The sequence below is a fragment of the Odontesthes bonariensis genome, chromosome 21 (assembly GCF_027942865.1).
Source record: "Odontesthes bonariensis isolate fOdoBon6 chromosome 21, fOdoBon6.hap1, whole genome shotgun sequence".
Taxonomy (NCBI): domain Eukaryota; kingdom Metazoa; phylum Chordata; class Actinopteri; order Atheriniformes; family Atherinopsidae; genus Odontesthes; species Odontesthes bonariensis.
Genome location: NC_134526.1, coordinates 27,383,223 through 27,403,164, shown reverse-complemented (window position 1 = coordinate 27,403,164; position 19,942 = coordinate 27,383,223). Strand labels below are relative to the sequence as shown.

General features: G+C 38.4%; 1 protein-coding gene across 2 annotated transcripts in view; it reads left to right on the top strand.

The window, feature by feature from the left end:
* The window catches only part of LOC142371665 (vesicle-fusing ATPase), a 53,990-nt gene that overhangs the window by 23,442 nt on the left and 10,606 nt on the right, over positions 1-19,942 (top strand). For both annotated transcript variants that reach the window (XM_075454379.1, XM_075454380.1), the window contains exons 2-11: positions 10,304-10,389; positions 12,118-12,217; positions 12,297-12,336; positions 13,446-13,612; positions 13,721-13,828; positions 15,647-15,722; positions 16,140-16,295; positions 16,873-17,072; positions 17,157-17,322; positions 19,223-19,297. In XM_075454379.1, coding sequence (XP_075310494.1) covers positions 10,304-10,389; positions 12,118-12,217; positions 12,297-12,336; positions 13,446-13,612; positions 13,721-13,828; positions 15,647-15,722; positions 16,140-16,295; positions 16,873-17,072; positions 17,157-17,322; positions 19,223-19,297 — 1,174 coding nt within the window. The remainder of the gene's footprint in view (positions 1-10,303; positions 10,390-12,117; positions 12,218-12,296; positions 12,337-13,445; positions 13,613-13,720; positions 13,829-15,646; positions 15,723-16,139; positions 16,296-16,872; positions 17,073-17,156; positions 17,323-19,222; positions 19,298-19,942) is intronic.

The window sequence follows — 19,942 nt, the reverse complement described above, 5'->3', positions numbered from 1 at the left end:
AATGCCCACCTGTACACACCCACTAACTAACCATCGTGGCGAATGCTGCCGTTGTGTTATTTAGTCAGTGCAGTTAGGTCATCTGATTCACAAGTGTAGACTGCCCACGTAAGATACTATAATCAGAGATTTTCTGTAGAGAGAACTCAAGATAATATGCTATAATACTGTTGCTGGAGGAAGTGGCCGGGGACAGCTCGTCTGGGTTTCTCTGCTCAGGCTGCTGTCCCCGCGACCCGATCCCCGGATAAGCGGCACATAATGGATGTATGGATGGACTGTTGCTGATCTTGAATGGGATTCTTCCCTCATCATGGTGTATTCGTGGAGTGATTCCTTTGTATTAGCAGACACTTACAAAAGTTACATCTTAGACAGATGCGCGCAGGCACTACCAACACACGCCGCAATAAACGCAGACTAGCTCTACACTATTCCGATTACAATCACAAATGAATCAATTTTCATTTGTAGATAACAATTCTTGTTCGGATCAAAACGCCATTCTTATTCTAATCAGGTCAGTCCGTGTATTTCTGAAGCTAGGCTACGTCTCGAACTCAGGAGGAATTAGAGCACCGTCATCACCTGTCTCTTCACGATCTAAAACGCAGGTCACTATGGTAGATGAACAAGATCACGCTTGGAGAAATTTCACAAAGATGGGAAGTACCAACATCGAACGTTTCATATTCAGTCTGTGAAAGGCAGAATATGAAACGCTTGGTGTTGGCTCTTCAACGCAAGCGAACACATAGCTACAACTACAGCTAGCATACAGTACCTAGCTAAGTGCCGTAAACACAAACGACTCTTCTCGCGCATCACGACACTTCAGAAGCGGGTCGCTCCTGCCGAAGTTACATATGGGATTTTCAGCATACAGACCCCTGTTGGGAGCGAGACAGGCTTCATTCGCTTACCATTGACTTGTTTAACCTTTGTTAAACTCCTGAAGGCTATAATTTTAGGTGAAAATGCTACCTAGTGCTCCTTTAACAAGTCTTTTGTACTTGCAAACAGTGGGATTTATCTGACCGTTCTCAGCTCCCCAAGTCACTTAGTAGTAGCTCTACTGTTGCATGGTGCAAGATCTTTCCACTCACATTGGGTGAAAATGCGTGTTTCAGGGCTGGTGAAAGCCCTGTTAGCGTTTGTAAATGAACGGTCCACCGAATAAAGGCGGACGCATGTCCAGCAGCATCTGGGATAAAAATCCTCCAATCACTGTTATGGTCTCCTGATCTGAAGAGTGTCAACCATTTCTATCACAGTGGGGTTTCACATCTGACAGAAGAGTGAAAAGAATTGGAAGTTTTAAATCCCACACAGAGCTAAACCACCCGCCTTCATTCAGATCATGGTTCACTTCCGAATGTGAACAGGGATTTCACTGGCCCAAACAATGATATTTTCAGCCAGTGCCTGTTATTTCACATTTTGAAGTCAATGTTGTAAATACACCGTCTTCTAAACATAGTAAGGATAGAACTATTAGTTAAACCAAGCTTAAGCACAAGAAAATAAGCAGTCAGCATAGTCATCTAAAGAACTGTGAAAATAATTCTTCTAAATAATAAATGCTTTACAAATTTTTTTGAACCAAAAACACTATTTAGGCGATTCTGTGCAACACCATTAAAGCAGGTACACACTGTGCGATTTAAGCCATTGACACACATCTGATGATCTCGACTATGACGTCCTATTTAATGTGTGCAGACTGTGTGATGATGATATCTACTGTATTGCAGTAGGATATAACTGTAGAGAGCAACTGTGTTGCTTGTTTTTAAGGTTTGTGTTCCTTCATAGGTTTTTTTTTTAAGGGTTTGAGTTGAACTAAGGATTTAGATTACTGTTAATTGATCTTGAAAAAACAGTTGCTGCTTGTTAATCAGATGAATTTGGTCAACGTGTGGCTGTCGGTGTTTGTGCTCTCTATGCAAGGACCACATTTTGGATGAGATGACACACTTCAAGCCAACATTATCAAGCGTCCACAATACACAAAGCTGATGTGAAATGAAAGAATATCGTTCCATCTTGTTCTGCTACTGCTTCAATGCATTCCTTGAAATTTTCCAACTGGTTTTGAAGGAAGAAGCATTCCTCTGCTGGTCCATTGGAGTGTAGCCTTCTTGTGGTAAATAAGGCTCTGCTAAGTCATGGTGCAGAATGCATATGAGACAACCAATGTTAAAGTGCCCACTTGTTAAAAAGCTTGTCCATTGTTTTCTTCTGCATTATTACACTACCTGTGAAGTCTTGTCTGTTGTTTTGTCTGAGCATGCTGGCTAATACTAATTGATCCAGCCCAAAAAGTCATATTAGGCACCATAAAAACATATTTAGCACTGCTGTAAACCACCGCCCTGGACTTTTAGTCAGGTTTCATTATTAAAACCTTTGAAACATACTGCCTGTGACTGACTGCTTTATTAATGTATGGAACTTAATCTAAAGGCATATTGCATCAAAAGCTCTCATGCCTTGTATTGTCACCCTTCCCTTCATTCTCATCTTCATTCATCATTCACATATAAGAGAACAAAACCAGCTGATTTTTTTTCTCTGCTATCCATGTCTGTCACCACAGTAGGACAGTTGACACAGTGTCCAATGTGGTGAATAGATGCCGCCTCGTGATTACATTACACGGTTGGGATGAAACCACCAGACTTGGGGCGTAAATTAGAAATGGAACCTGAGTACATTCGGCAATAAGAAATAATAATTCCAAGAAGAAATCAAAATGTAGAATTAAGTACAAGCAAACCCCAACTCTGGCCTGCATGCAGAGACACCCCTGCAGGTGATCTCTTTCAGTGTGTGTGAGTGGATGTATGGCTTGAGTAAATCCACACTTAGTTTCACCTGTCTGCAACCATCACAGTCTCACAGCTCAGCTCCAGCAGCTTGCTGCTTTGAATCCCCTTCCGTCTCAAACACTGTCTTCTGTCCTTCCTCTCTGCTTGCCTACGCTGGTCCTCACAAGGTCGTAATATTTTTCAAGGTATGTATGGCTACATAATATCAAAGCGAGCTGCCACCCTCTCCGTCAGAAGGGATATATTTGTCATTGCTGCTCAGACTATCTGTTGCTCTCTGACTGCAGAGTTGTGTTGTGTCGTGGATGTGCGTCGCTGCAGGCTGGATAGCACCCTAGAAGATGTACACAATGCAAAGCCATACAGTGTCTGACAGCATTGCAACCCAGTGACTGAACTGCAATGTCAAGCTGGTGTTACATGCTAACTGAATGGAAACCCTAGCTCATTAGCATCCATTAATCGACTCCCCTGTTGTACTGCAAGTCCCTAAAGGCCAGAACAAAATGGAAAGGTTCCACTTGGAGCTTGAAGTTTTGATTCAGGTGGAAAATTGTTTGCATTAGAAAAGATTTATCCCGAGTGAGGTTGATTGTTATATGATGTTTATTTATATGATACTATTGGTGACTTTGAACATGTCCACTAAATTTGATTAAATCTCATCGCAAAATTTTAAAGACTCGATTAATTGATTTGTTTCCACAGACAATGTTTTTTCATTATACTGGACCAAAAATAACTCCATAGGGAAAAACAGTTTCACCATTTTTCATGACGCAGTCACGAAACAACTGTTCCATCACACACGTCAAGGTCAGAGTGTTCTGTTGAGCCACACTTATGACTGTCAATCCAAACAACCAAGCTCAAATGTAATCAGCTGCCTCCTTGAACTCTCAGTCACTCTTACTTTGCTCTATAAAGTAACTGGTTAAGGTTCAGCATTAAAAATTGACATGGTTAAGATTAATAAATCATCATAACTTGCTTAAAACAAAAAATTTGACCAATGTATCAAAATATTCTTTACCTGGATTACTGGCTGCTGAGTCCCAACCCCTCACAAACCACACATAAGATCTGCTAACATGCGCTAGCCGCTGGCTCTTGAGTGCGGTGTGAAGTGTTTAATCAACATTCAGCCCCGTGTCAAATGACAACGTCTTCACAAATTTGTTTTTTACAGATCATAACATTCCATATGGAGGCTCTGAAAGTGACAGCGACAAAAAATTCAATTCAATTCATTTTTATTTATATAGTGCCAAATACAACAAATGTCATCTCAAGGCACTTAGATAATAAAATCCAATTCAAGCCAATTGGAATTAAAAAAATGCACTAAACTAGCCTAACAGAGTCCTGATTATCTGAAAGCAGAATTCTGTCAATTGTAAAAAGATATTTAAAAGTCAAAGTGTGGGGCACGAAAAATGAAATCTAAAATTTGTGTTCTTGCGAACAAATGCAAAGTTTTTTGTCGTGATAATTTCACGTTTTCTCTTAAAATTTGAGGTGGATCAGATTAGATAAGTTGTAGAGTTTTAGAAATATTGTACAATGCAGTATTGTGATTAGCTGAGCTTAGACTGTAAATTATGTTGAAATCAGATGAAAAAAAGGGCAGTGGGCCTTCTTTTGTCTGAGGAAGGTTAAAAAGTTCAAAGTTGGTTGATTAGAACTTTTAATAAATCAGTTTTTACTTTTACTTTTCATCTGTTTTTATGTCTCCATGGTTGTAAATTCTGCAAAACATATTGAGCAAGACTAGTCTTAAACCAACATTATTTTGCACAAAGGTCTATAGATGAGCACCTTGTGTTACAACAAAAAATAAATAAAAAGTAAAAGTAAGTACAAGGTAAATTGATAGTAAAAACAGAATTGAACATGATACTTTTTTCAAGAATGCATTTCAACATGAGGAAAAGAACACTTATAAGGTCACAAAGTGGGTAACATATAAGTAAATTGAAACAATCTCATAATTTTTGTTCCTTCCTTTAGTCTTTAGTACTGTGATAAATAATATCTAACTACCAGAATCATTACTGCTGGACCCAAAGTTTATTTTAGGACCACTCATGGCAAAGTTAAAACTGCCAGGATTTGGATTCCAATCCTAATGCAGCTCTCTTCAAGAGTTCACTGGATCAGTCAGACAAAGGGTTGTGCTGAAGGCGGATTTCCAAAGCTTTTTTTAATATTTTCCTTGGATTATCCACATCGTTTGGGCAGGTGTGAAAACTCATCTGAACTCTGGTGCGGACCAAATGAGCAAGCTCTAGTCCGCCACGTATTGAAAAGGCGGGTCTTGGTTCGCTTGCAAGTTAACCCTGGTCTAGCTTGTTTACAGGGGGGAAATGCAAACAGACTATCCAGATGGATAACATGGTGGATAGCTTGCTGCCTCGCCTGTTTCTCATATTGAGCAGCTTCTTGGGAAAAAGCAATTAGGTTTTAACACCAAAGTGAAAGCAAAAACCCCAAGACTGCATAAATTTGGTGTTTCTCTGTTGTTTGTTTTTTTTGCGAACAAGCCTACTGAAAGGGATGGATTTCCGTTTTTTGGTCCTGACCAGTCGATGAGCAGGGTTTTCTTCTTCCTCATGTTTTTTCCTTCCTGGTCCGAGCAGCTGTTGTAACTGCGTGACGATGCCCAGCCAGTTAGGTCCACTTTTAAAATGTAGTGTGAAAGTGAACCAAACCAAATGAGGACATAAACATTTTTGATAGTCCCCAAGACCATCCTGATTTGAAAGGCCTTTTTTGTTTTAGGTCAAAGTGTATGTACTAGAAAAACATTCAAAGCACCCACATATGGAAACTCTACAGTACTTCTTGAAACCATTAACAAGCAACTTTGTATGAACAGCGCAGCAACAAACTTTGTTCCTTTTTACCCCGCCACAGACTTTTGTTGCTTGTTGATGATACACAGCTATGAGGAAGTGTGCTTGCTATATTTAGGTGGTAATGGCTAATTGCTAAGCATGTGGCATCTTCAAGATCAATCTGAGTGATTCTGGTAATAAGCAAGACTTTAATGTTCTTCTGTGGAATAATTACCAGTGTGATGAGGTGCAGGCTTATATATACATATATATATATGTATATGTATATACATATATATATACACAGTATTTATATATACACAGTGTTGCATCTCCACCTGAGCTTTTTTCTTACTCGCCACTTGGCAGGTGATATAGCAACAGCCCACCCCTCTCTGTCAGGATGACTAGAAAATATTTGTATTTATTTATTTTGACATGTTACCTGTACAGCAAGTAAGGACATGCAGTAAAGGTCAGGCCATTTGGGAATTAAACCAACTTATATGTGCATTTTAACAGTGGAGCAGTGAGTTTACTGTGGACTATGGACTATATTGGACTATATTTCACTCAACTCTTTGTGATCAAGCCTTAAGTTGTATTGGGAAGCTCCAGAAAAAAAGAAAGCCGGAAAATTTTTCAAAGAGTAGATGTACCTGGAAATGTACAAAGACATTGCATACTAAATTTAAACCCAACACATCCCATGTTTACTTCCACAAGGCTTGATTTTCATGACACTGCTTTATTGTTACACTATCATCTGTTGTGACTTATTCTTTCTTTTAAAAAGCAATTAAATACTGGCTCTCAAATACTGTATTTGTTAACCAAACAGAAAAGGATGCCAACTAGTTCAGTCATGCAGGCTTTGGTCTCAAATAAATCATGTTATGAAGTTGATTTATTCTTTTCTTAGCTATGCAGATGCTTTCTAGGGTAGCCTAAATGGGATGCAGATGGAATAAAAATTTTGAGAGGCCTGATCTGACTTTGTGTTTCATCACTTTTGCTCATTACTGGCTTCTTTATTGCTCATATTGATTTTATGTGCCACCTTGCCACCCCAGCTGAAACTAATATTTCCCATCTGCCTTACATACAAAATGTTCTTCATTATGTGTCCATATTCATTCAGCTCCAACGAGTCATTTTTTTTAAAAGTTTGCTTCGTTTAAGCATTATCTTCAATCAAAGTTGGATTTTCATCACTGGATGTCAGCCTTTTGTGTATTCATTATAGAATTAATCATATCTTCAAATTTTCCAAAAACAGTCAGTAAAGCACAATTTGCAATCCTCTCTGAGCTCAGTAAAACTCAGCTTTACCTGGTACAATTATTGAGACTGTAGTTGGTTGACAGGTCATCAAGACTGTGTCTTTGGTAGATTTCAGTACAAATTTGTAGATGCTCTGAAGGACATTGTAAGAATGAAACACAAATCAATAAAATATCCATGCAGCAAACAATATTATGGTCTTTAGGAAAAGAAGTACAAGTTCGAACATAAGCAGGAAAGAGCCAGTATTTATTAAAAGGGAAAAGCCTCTTTAAAAGTTCATGTGTCATTCTGTTTTACTTCTCTGTGGCCAGACTGCAGGGGTGCAGGTGATGTGGCACAGTGCCAACACTGCAGTGTTTGTCTCACTGTGCTTTTTCTTCCAATTCCTTCCTTCTTTCATTTTATCAGTCTGAAAAACACACAGTTAATACATATTTGTACTGTTTGTATAGTGTATCGTCTTTAAAACAAAATTGTTTTATCTCTGGTTGCACTGAACATTTAGGTGGCAAGCATTGGCAAAGATTGTTTTGTTGCTCGATGTCCATGTTTAGACCTTGCATTTCACCAATGAAACAATCTGTGTCCACAGCTAAACACCAAATGAGCAGACCTAACACTTAATCTGCTAAAAAGCATTGCATTTAAGTGCTTTTTGGGCAGGGAATAATCTTCATAAATCCTGATCTTGAATTGCTGCAGAGGCTGCGGTTTTGACAGTATTTGTCAGTTAATTTTGAATTGCCACATGTAAAAACAATACTAAATGCTCGTATAGTACAGCATAGTTAGTTGACATCTAACAGACTCTTGTAATTGCTCCTGGAGTCAGTGGTAATTTCATGTTCACAGCATCAATTAAAGATTATTTCAGTGTAGTTTTTTGAGATTGCAGCTCATCAAAATTGGTGTAATTTACCAGAAAATCTCATGGCAGAGCCACTATTTATCTAGCTTTTAAAGCTTTGTTCCAGCTCTTAATATTCCTCAAAGAACTCAACAGTTCCTCAAAATGGTCATTTTAGGTTTATACATTAGCAACCAGTCCCTCTGACAAGCCAAGTTCCAGCTGCTTGTGGTTAGCTCCAGCTCATCCAGCAGGTTCAAGTGACCGTTATTTGTAGCTAGCCCTCAGCTAGCCTCTTCTCAAAGCTTGCGCTAGCTTCTCATTTAATAATTTTTTTGTGTATGCAAAATGGAGGTACAGCCTCACCTAGCAATAAGTTGGTACCCTCCAGTGGTTGAAGTGGAGCATTTTTGCCTGTACTTGCCTCGCCCAAACTTTTGGCAGTACACTGCCGACTCAAAACAGAAATCCCCAGCAATAAAGTTGATGGATGATTTCTCTCATGATAACACAAATAACAGACTTAATATGAATCTTGTGGCTATGCTAACATAGTTGAAGATTTTGATTTTCTAGTGGAGGGGGATTTGAACAAGTCTGCTTTGCACTTATCCAGCACCACTGACACTAACATTCAATAAGATGGGATTTAACTAATGTGGCATTTTTGGATGATGGTGCCAATTTTGTTACTATCTTTTTTACAGATACTACAGAACTACTTACAGTGTATTGAAGGTGGTCACTTTCTTTCTAATGGGGTCCCACACGGATCTGTGCTTGGTCCCCTCCTCTTCTCAAAATAAAAATCCTTTTTTGATTTAACAATCGACCTCTACGCTATGTTGACAGACAGTACTGACAACCATCCTGCCTCAGCAATATTAAAATAAATGAGAAAACACTACCTTTTCATAGGTCTCAATGAAATCAAAATTCAAGTGGTTGTAGCCAGTCTTTGTTTGCTATAATCTGCAAATGAATGATGACTCATACGGCTGCCACCTCAAAGATTGAGATTTCAGGCACTTGTTTTCAAAGACCTCCCCTGGATTGACTATAGTCTGAAATGCACATCATTAACACCCTGGTTTGTACAAAATGTGCACAGGTAAATGACAAATAGATTGGTAAACACCAAAGTCTATGATTTTAGCTCTTAAAGGGAGAGTTTCTTCAGTGTGTGTCAGCAAACCTGTGTTGTTTAATCTTCACAATACAGGCAACTAACATAAAGCGAATTGGATTATTTTATGAATTATGATTATTATTAATTAATTGAATTCCAATTGGCTTGAATTGGACTTACTATCTAAGTGCCTTGAGATGACATTTGTTGTATTTGGCGCTATATAAATAAAAATGAATTGAATTGAATTGAATTGAATAAACCGTATCATTCAAGCCTGTGATAAATAAGCCAAGAGGAAACCTTGATAAAGTGTTACTGGCTCTTCCATATCACCTAATGCAGTTTCCTTGGTTACCACTCTACATGCTCATCTTTAAGCAATGTGTGTTGGAATTTCTCTCTCTGCCTATTCTCCTCTGTTGCTGGCAGGCATTTTCTGAAAAGGGTTTTCAATTTGTTTGAAGACAAGAACAGGGTGTTCTTCACTGACCTGACTATGTAAAAGTGAATGTACTGAAATGAGGGATTCATACTTTTCTCTCAGTGGGACTCATTTCCATTCAGACATCTTAGTAACATTTAATGGACTTAGCTTAAACAGAAGACACTGGAAGAAAACAGAAATAACACCTCAGCATGATATAAGCCATATCCCATCTATGCTTTACCACTTTCTTGGAAATGCTAAAAGGTTGCCAGTGTTAATGCTTGAGTCACTTTGGGATACAACATCTGATACGCCCATTTCTTTTTCTCCTGAGACATTGCTGAGCGTGTTTTTTGGTTTGTCATAGACTAATTCAGTGTAAATGGAAGGGTATGAACAAGGGTTACGGCTGATTCTTCACATAACAAAAATTAAAAGATATGCTGCATCTTTGTGTGAATAGTTTTTACACATACAGTAACATACCATTTCTGCAGGAACAATTTTCACCTCTCTATTCTTAGAGTCTAGGTGAGAACTGAATCACTGAGGTTGTTTCATTCTGCTGCTTAATAGATTTTTATTTCAGTTCTTTACTTTAGTAAAAGTAAAATTAGATAGTGATATATTTTAAAATGTGAGTTGTAGTTTTACTGTGTTAGGATTTTCTAAAATGTTGATCAGTGAACGCCATTTTTTCTGCCTGACAAAAACAAAACTGAACTTAATGTCTTTGGTCAGTGTGCAAGTCACAGTAGAGCATTGATTTTTTTCCCCCTCCGATATGATGTGTAACAGGCTCAAAATCCATGTTGTGTGAAAACACTAACTGAATCATGAAGATTAAAAAAAAACAGCTCTGTTGTAATATATCATGTTTTATTTTTAGCGTTGTTTAAATGTTGCTCTCCTCCACCCCATTTCCTCTGTCTGTGTCTGCAGACCATGCAAGCGGCACGATGCCCCACAGATGAGCTGTCGCTGACTAATTGTGCAGTTGTGAGCGAGAAGGATCTGCAGTCAGGACAGTGAGTAGTCATTTTCGCTGTGTTTGCCTGCAGGCAAACAACCAGACATTTCTCCAATCACCTATCCCAGTCTCCATCTATCTACCCGCCTCCTCACTCAACTTTCATCCTGAAGCTCACAGTTTGGAATCAGATAAGAGGCTTGCAGTGCATGATTATCATTATTATTCCACGTGATAATGACATAACAAAAATTCAAGCTTCTAGAAAATGATTGGGAAAATTATATAGAATTGCAATTTTAAGCCTAAAACATCCTATTTTTTTTTTTTATCTTTGATCACTTGCAAGAGACAGTTTCTGTGTATTGTCTGTATGTGCAAATGACTCACTACTTTCAGTATAACACAACTTATGAGTTTGAATGCATTAATTGACTCTTAACATAATGCAACAAAAATTTAACCGTACCATTGGACAAAACCAAGCTCGATGTTTGCTTACTGTGCTAACCCAAGTTAACCATCTCTTAGCTTGTTGTTTGTTGTACAATCTTGGAAGTAGTTCTGATTTTCCGATGTAAAGCTAACAAGAGAGCAAATGAGTGCACAACTAGAATATCTTAGAATTCTTTTAGGTCAAATACTTAGCCTGACATGTAGCTTACTGTAGGGGCACTCAAGGGCTCTTGCTTATTTGTACTACCTGTTACCCCTTGTGTTGTCCCTTTTTTGGTGCCATTGTAACTGGTAACTGTCTGTCTCAATTATTTAATGATGCAGAGCAACGGTGTTGGTATAATATACTGTGCCTGCTCTTCTCACTAGGCTAATGTAGAATCATTTAGGTAGAAAATAGTCCCCATTATTGTAGATTACAACTTTTTTGACATATCAGACATTTTTGTATTTGGATGACAAGCATTTGCATTATTAAATTCAGGAAATAAATAAGCTTACTTGCAATGGAACAATTCCTTCAAATTGACTTGAACTGAATTACATTGAAATTCATTTGACTTGGACTTTATTAGTCCCCAAAGGAAGTTGTTTTTTTTTCAGTATTTTTTTGGGGGAAAAAAACTATTGATATTACGCTATTCGGCTTAGCTAGGTAGAAATGAATTTTTGTACTGGATTTAATTGGAGCAAAGCTGAAGAGACGTCTGACTGAAGACCCTGTGGAAGGATACGTTGTTGTGTAGTGGGTGTGTAGGGTTGTCCGTGATGTTTTGAAGCTTGTGCAACATACATCTCTCTACAAACAGCTCTAGGGGTGAAATACCTCAACTAGTGTTTATCTCTCTCTAAATAAAGTAGTCATCAAAGAGTGTAGTATGAATTTAAAGCTGCTGATAACCTATTGGCCATCAGATGTTAACCAATAAGAACTTGTGAGAATTGGTTTGATGAATTCTGCCAGTCAATGTACACTCTCCAACCACACTGATACTTTGTTGCTTTGTTCTCACCTGATGAGATGAGAGATGAGTGCTTCAAAAATGACTGTGGTGTATTTTATGGAAAAAATTAGGGATGTACTAGCAACATTTGTAATTTATAGTATAAAAAAGTATCTTACTATCAATGAGTCATTTTCATCACCCAACACATTCATACAACACATGGAGTCTTTTTTTCTAACTTGGACGATTCCCGTAGTTTTTTGGTAGATAAGTCAAAACAAGAGCAAAATAAGAAATATTTGCCAAGTTGTCAAGTTGTCCCCCTCTACACTTAAAAAATTGCATGACATGTAATAAGCAGTTTATGCGGCCTATCTTTGCAGGCATGTGACTGTGAAGACCACACCCAACCACAAGTTTGCGTTTACAGTCAAGACCCATCATACTGTAGCACCTGGATCCATTGCCTTCAGCCTGCCGCAGGTACACACACGCACATGCACACACATTACTAATCAGCTGTTTGCCAAATGCTCAGATTTTCCTTTTTTCTCTCCTGTAGAGGAAATGGGCTGGTCTCTCTATTGGCCAGGAAGTGGAAGGTAAAAGCTTTTATATTTAACTTATGAATACAAGGTTTTACGGCATAAACACTGCATATTAGTCTCTGTGATTGCCTTTTACAATGCCTGTTACCCAGGCACACATGCAGTTTTATGTGTTTTGATACTCTAAATTACAAGTAATGCTTCAAACAGTGGGATGTTAAGAATGACAGATTAAGAATATGAAATGTTGATTTCCATCCATCCCAGCGGTCATCGGGCGAGATAAACTGTTGATTTTATTTTCTAAAACAGTACTCTCAGTGATCAAACATCACGTGGCTGTTCTAATAATTTAGGCAATTTATGTCAAATTAGAAGTAATGTTATACATACTTAATTATTGGATCTCATTGCACAAGCAAAATGATAGTTCATGCCATGGTAAAATTGATCAGTTATTACCAGAATGTGTTTTTCAAACAGTAGGACACCCCTTTTAGTTAAGTGTTATTGCTGGTAGGCTCTTAATATTGTAGCTCAGCTGAATGCCACTGTGGAATACGTTCTGACTATTGGCTGAAATATGTCCTGTTAAGCCAATCGATTAAGCCACAAAACTGATAAAGGATTCTTTCTGATTACTTGTTCTGCTATGGCTATGTTCCAACATTGGCCTAACAAATGCATTGGCTTATATGCAGAATAGAAGCCAATTACCCAACATCTGAACCTCTGTAACAACATCATTGCCTTAAAGAATGGTCACTGTGGAGCAGAGCCATAGTCACCATAGACTAGCATAAAGTGATCCAGCCATGAGCTGTTTTGTTGTCGGCATCCCTTTGTATTTCAGACAACATTGTATTATCCAGTTCTTGAAAATCTATCCTTTATACCGGACATTATGAATTTAAAAAAAAAAAACATTTTTCAAATTGCTTTCATGAAGGATTTTGCTCTTACATCTGCATCATCCATGACTAGCATAATCACTTTTTGTATATCTAATCTGTCCTGATCCAGTCTTAGCTGTTAGATGTTCTATTGTCACTTTTAGTGTTTGCAGTCTTGGTATATAGATTTAGGGTTTATTGTGAAAATACAGCTCTGGACTGAATTTCTGTTATTGTGAGAGATAATTGTGGGCCTGTCTGTCCTTTCAGTGTCCAACTACAATTTTGACAAGTCCAAGCAGTGCATTGGTGCCATGACAATCGAAATTGATTTCCTGCAAAAGAAGAGCACCGACACCTCTCCCTACGATTCAGACAAAATGGCTGCCGAGTTCATCCAACTGTTTAACAACCAAGCATTTTCAGTTACTCAGCAGGTGTGTACCTCCCTGCCTCAAAGCAAATCTCACACACATACTCAGACACAGAGTACATACATCATTGTGTTTCTTTTTGTCAATCCCTTCATTCTCTCTGTCTTTCAGTTTGTGTTTAGTTTCTGCGACAAGCTGTTTGGCTTGATGGTGAAGGACATTGAGGCCATGGATGCCAGCATCCTTAAAGGAGAACCAGGCACTGGAAAAAAGCAAAAGGTATTAGACCTATGTTGAGACCACACCAAACCAGTGAAGTCAGGTCTTGCTTCATGACTCAGAGTTATGTCTTTGGACCTCTCTGTTGATGAGAATGGAAAATGAGAATTTTGTTAGACTGTTAATGGAAAGCTTTGTGATCCCTTTCAATTTTGATTGGAGTCAAGCTGCAACTCAATTTTGGAACCCATGGGATATAGTTGATTGTTCTGAGCAACAACATTACCCCTCAGTAATTAAACCATAGATAGTCAGCTTGAAATTAACTTGCTTTTCAGAATTGGAACGCACCAGATATTATTGCAGTCAGGTCATGATAAATTGGAACACAATCTTACAGTGATATTGATGGCCAGATATACAGTGGAGATGTAAGTTAACTACTTCAAAAGAGAATGTGAAGGTACATGATGTTGTGTTGCATGCTGGGACAGGAGCACCATCTTGTAAGGATTGCTCTCACATTAACTTTGCCATCTACTGTTGTTGCCTGTTTGGTTTTAGTTTTGTTTGGCTAAAAATGGTCAAAAGTGAGATAGAAAAAAGAAAGGAGAAAGGAGATTACTGAAAGAAGCTAGAATTGAGCTTCTGAATTTCCAGTTTAAATTAATCATAGTGCTTTCAAATACACTCAGCATTGTAGTTTAGATTTTTGAGCCACTACTTCGATAACAAAAGTGTGTTTAAATATCAAAACTCGTGTTTTTAGTTTGCAGTGGACAGATATGTTTAGTATTTGGTTATGAGGCGTAGAAGAGGAATGATAAGTGTAAGTATTTTAGAGGCTGATTATACAGTTTATGCTATCCCGAAGTCACAATTCCGGGTCTGTGCATACTAAAAACACCATCAGAGCAAGCAAGAATACAATATGGCGTCTGAACAAACGAAGGTGTGATATCAATATCACCCTCTCTAAAACAATATGGCTTTACTTAAATAACATTTGTTTAATACAAATATTACTTAACACCATTTTTTAAATTCTCCTTGTGGTTTTCTTATCATGTATATTACTTTTTCATTGTAAACAGGGCTTAATAAACTATTCTTTCAAGGTCATACACATTAGCTTCCATAGACACAGAAGCTAGCAAAAGGAGATCATGGACCACATAAATGAGGTGACCAAAACAACAAAGATCTTTTTTTATTATTATTATTAATTTACTTTTTGTATACCCTTACCATACAGCTTATTTCAAGTCAGATAAAAACAAACATAACATAAAATTTCCATTCAATTCATGTATCTTTGATGCAAAGAGTCAAGCTAGCATAGCAGAATTTGCTAGCTATCTGAAAATATTAGCACAGATGTCATTTGTGTCTTTCCAGCAGCAACCTTAGGTAGTAATTCAATAGTAAGGAAAAATATAAAGATTTAACCTTTTTTATTGAAGGTGAAATTTATGTTAAATAGACACTGACGTGATATGGTGTTACTGTATGAATCTCAAATATTCGTAGGATCTACTTTTGCTTATTTGAATTTAAAGGTTTTCGCTTTTTTTTGCTTTTTGCTTTTTACTGTTCAGTGTGATGTAATAGCATTTTCGTTTAATCATTTGTGCACAATAGATGTGAATATCTATGCATCCATTCTTTTTCTATACTCGCTTAATCCAATTCAGGTTTGCAGGATGTAAATATCTTTATAAAGAAAAAAGGGTCTTGCATTTTTAAAAAAATTAGTAATTGATTACATAATGCTGTTTTTTTTCTAAATATAAAAGGTAGGCTAATGACCAAAGAATGACTGTAACCATTCCACATTTCCAAATGGATTAATAACTCTAACTCTGGTTTCTCTGAAAGATCGATATCGGTCTGATGGTGGGCAACAGCCAGGTGATTTTTGAGAAGGCAGAGAGTTCTTCCCTCACACTTGTTGGTACGTTCTTTCTTTTCATCTCAAGGAGCTGATATTTCTCAAATGTCAGGCTGCTGCATGAGAAACATGATGGAAAATAATGGTCCTGTATCTAATTGTTCCACAAGATGGCAGCAAGAACACATCGTCACTAAAGCATCACGTTCCACAAATCATCTTCAAATGCCTTGAGATGACATTTGTTGTAATTTTTTATATAAATAAACTGAATTGAAATTGAATTGATCTTTGTAGAGTTCACAGTGGTATCTGCTAAAGGAAATATTAGGAGAGTCTTAACAGAAACAAACTTTGGGTTTTATTATACATTAAAACCTTTTATGCAACAACTTATTCTATTCTCTCCAACTTTTGGAAAATGTATGTATATGTATCAGCGATTTGCTCGCAAAGTAACTCCCTTGTGTGTTTTAACAGGTAAAGCAAAGACCAAGGAAGCACGACAGACAATCATCAACCCAGACTGGAATTTTGAGAAGATGGGAATTGGAGGTCTGGACAAGGAATTCTCTGACATTTTCCGCAGAGCCTTTGCTTCCCGGGTTTTCCCTCCTGACATAGTGGAGCAGATGGGTGAGAAACCTCCCTACCTTTTTGCCACTTTTCACATTTAAACCATGCTAGATTGTCAGTTTTTTTTTCAATATTTTTGCTCCTACAGTCTCACTCTCTTACATTTTGTAACCTTTGGCTGATTAAAAGAAAAGTTGTTCTAATGTAATATCTCAACTAATCTGACAAATACAAAGCTGGCAGCTTGTGACTTTTTATAGGTTAAAATTGATGGGAAAATCAATTTATGCTGATAGTACCAACAATGAGGGTAACAATGTTAGCCACAGTTGCATTTGGTTCCCTATTCACACACAGAGAGAGAGAAAGAGAGAAAACAGCACAATTTAATATCGGTGTTCAGATTTATTTTATTAATCTGGTTTATTCTCCCTCTGGATTTACGCACATAGAAGCATTTTATGTCATTACAATTTATTATCTGTTATCTTCCCAGTGTTTCGTCTTCTGGTTTGTCCCTGTTTCTTTATTCTGATTTCACCTTTTCTTTCTTTAAAACCTCTCTTCTTTCCTACTTATCTTTTTCCTCTTGGTCTTTGTCCCTGATATTTGTCGTGCCTCGCTCTCTTTGTTCCAGGGTGTAAGCACGTGAAGGGCATCTTGCTGTTCGGACCACCAGGATGCGGTAAAACACTGATGGCCAGGCAGATTGGCAAGATGCTCAACGCCCGTGAGCCCAAGGTAGTCAATGGCCCAGAGATCCTCAACAAGTACGTGGGAGAGTCTGAGGCCAACATCCGCAAACTGTTTGCCGATGCAGAGGATGAACAGAAGAGGGTGAGACACCACTGATCTTCTTTTCTGCCACATGCATTCAACAAGTTATCAAACACAACTGAAAAAAATCATTTTCGTTTCCAGCTGGGAGCCAACAGTGGCCTCCATATCATCATCTTTGATGAGCTGGATGCCATCTGCAAGCAGAGAGGCACGGGCGCCAGCAGCACAGGCGTGCATGACACTGTGGTCAACCAGCTTCTGTCCAAGATTGATGGCGTGGAGCAACTCAACAACATCCTGGTCATCGGTAATCTCACCCAGGGGTGGAGCAGTGATTTTAAATGTGGAGGTGTTCCAGGGGTGGCACATGAGCACCACATCCTGCCTGCCTTTGGCTGTTTCCCTCTCCCAAATTAATGCTCCCTGACAGCATTCAGAGGCTCTTCCAACATAGTCAGTCATTATGAACTGAGAGTTATTCATTATGAACATGCATATTTATTAAAACAAATTTAATCTGTGATCCACCTCTCCTGTACAATGTTTAATTTAATTATTTTTAAATTATTTTCAACTAAAAATAAAACAACATCACCTGTCAAAAAAACAATTATGGGTGAAAATCTCAAACTATTAACACAGATTTTAGTTGACAAAAACTGCCCACATTACCTAACCAAAAAAACCAAAAGGGTTCTTTCTGCTTTCTTTGCGGGACACAAATTCTCTGGCCATTGTGTCCAGTTTTTCTCTATGAATATGACACACAGCCACACTGTTCAGCCGTGTTTGCATCATGGTGCTCCTGAGTCATGTCTTCAGCCTCCGTAGTCCACTGAACCCTCTCTCTGTCTCAGCTGATGACACTGGCACAACAATAAGCAGTCTGATGAGTGTCTCAACTTGATCAAAGAGGCCACGGATCTCTGGGCACACTTTACTCTGAACATCGCAAGTTCAGGCTCTCTGCATTGAGCTCTGGATACTTTTGCACAGCATCATTTATCTATCCAGTTAAGAGGACTCGCTCCAATTTCCTTATCATTTTTATCCCTTCCTGCTCAAATCGTTCTCTTATCTGGACATCCACCACATCAAGAACTTTGTAGTACTCTGCTGGATAGTACTCAGTGGGGGATGAATGCACATGTGCAGAAGCAGACCCAGTAAAGTCCTGAGGTGACTTATGGTGACGTGGGCGTGCAATTGGTGTTAGACTGAGTCTTTCACACATGACAACTTGACTTGAAAAAGAAATAAATTTTCTGCTGCCTCTTCCTATTTGGCATCTCTGCGGCCTCCTTCTTCTCTCTATTCTTTTCTCAATTTTATTCACTGTCAGACATCGGTAAGTGACAGAAGCTCCGATATAGTTTGTCTCTGACGTAACATCAAATTTCCCGGGCCTGCGGCCAGGTCGCAGATTGGGTGAATGTCCGTTCAGTTTGACCAATGCCTTTTCGTGCAGCGTAAGAGGGCTGAGGTGCGCTCCATTTTAGTATGTTGGTGCACTACGAGGGTGGGCAAATGGGTTTACCTTTGGAAAATGTGGGGGGGTGAAATCATCTTGCTGTAAAAGTGGGGGTGTCGAAACACCCCCATCCCCCACGGGTGCGACGCCCATGATCTCACCCCATACAGTATATCATCCTTACCTGTGCTCCCCACCACAACCATAAACATATTATTCCAACTCTCTAGTAGATTTTACATTTATTGGACAGATTAAGATATATTGAACGCAACCCATACAACACAATACACCGAATATGTATTTTCTAGTATAGTTTAACTTGGAATATAAGATTGTGGCTTATTTCCTTCATTATCCAGTAGCAGGACACACTTGCTGGTGCTTAAATCTTAACTTTTTGATGGTGACCTTCTTGCAAGCTTTAAATGATTGTCATGAGGGTGGGGGAGTCAGCAAACACTGATCATCTGATGTTGCTCCAGTTGTTTGTTAAACCCACTCTGTACATTTTAGAAGCTGAAGTACTTCAACACAACACACATGTTTTGGTGGCCATGCTTGGAAGTGTCCTCCTCAGCTTTCATTTTTAAACTTATCTTACTAATAATGCCAGATGTATGTGTGACAAGTTTAAGGTGTGCCTTCATCTTTGTTTGCATCTGCACTCTCGTCACTCTGGAAAATTCCTCCGTACATATTTCATACAGTAAAAATCACTTTTCTTCTATCATAGGTATGACCAACAGGCCTGACCTGATAGATGACGCCCTGATGAGGCCTGGCAGGTTTGAGGTGAAGATGGAAATCGGTGAGTGATTCAGAGACTTGTCTTGGTACGTCAACGTGAGGTGAACCAGTTACCAGCAGAACAGGAAGGAAAATCAAACTCTGGCAGCATCTGCTGTGTGCCAATCTATTTGAAATTATAGATGTGTTTTATTCTACCGAGGGACGTAAATGAACACGTCTTACACTGTAAGACCATACAGTAACCTTTCCAAAGTATCTATGTGCTTGAGCGAAGGCACCTTTGTCAAATGGGGAAATGCTTTGACTGACAGCTGCTGCCCTTTCTAATGCTGCATTCCCTGACCACGTCAAATTTCTCAAAACTTTTTTTGAGTACTTATTTAACACAGATACTTTCAAAGTATTTGTGATTTTCAAAACCATTATTACTTGACTGTTATCTAATTTATTATTAGCTATATACGTATTTTAGATTTCTAAGTTGAGGTGGACAAGCCTCTCTCTATCCAAGCACAGGAGTTCTGGACCCCTGTGTGTGTCATCTTGTGTGTGTCTCGTAATAGGATCAACAATTGCACTTTTAAATATTCTTCTATGAAAAATAATGGAAAATTGTAACAAGGTTTGGCACTTCTCTGAACACAAGGGAGCGCATCGTTATCTGAACACATCGTTGGAGCTATAAATTTGGCAAAATCTTAAT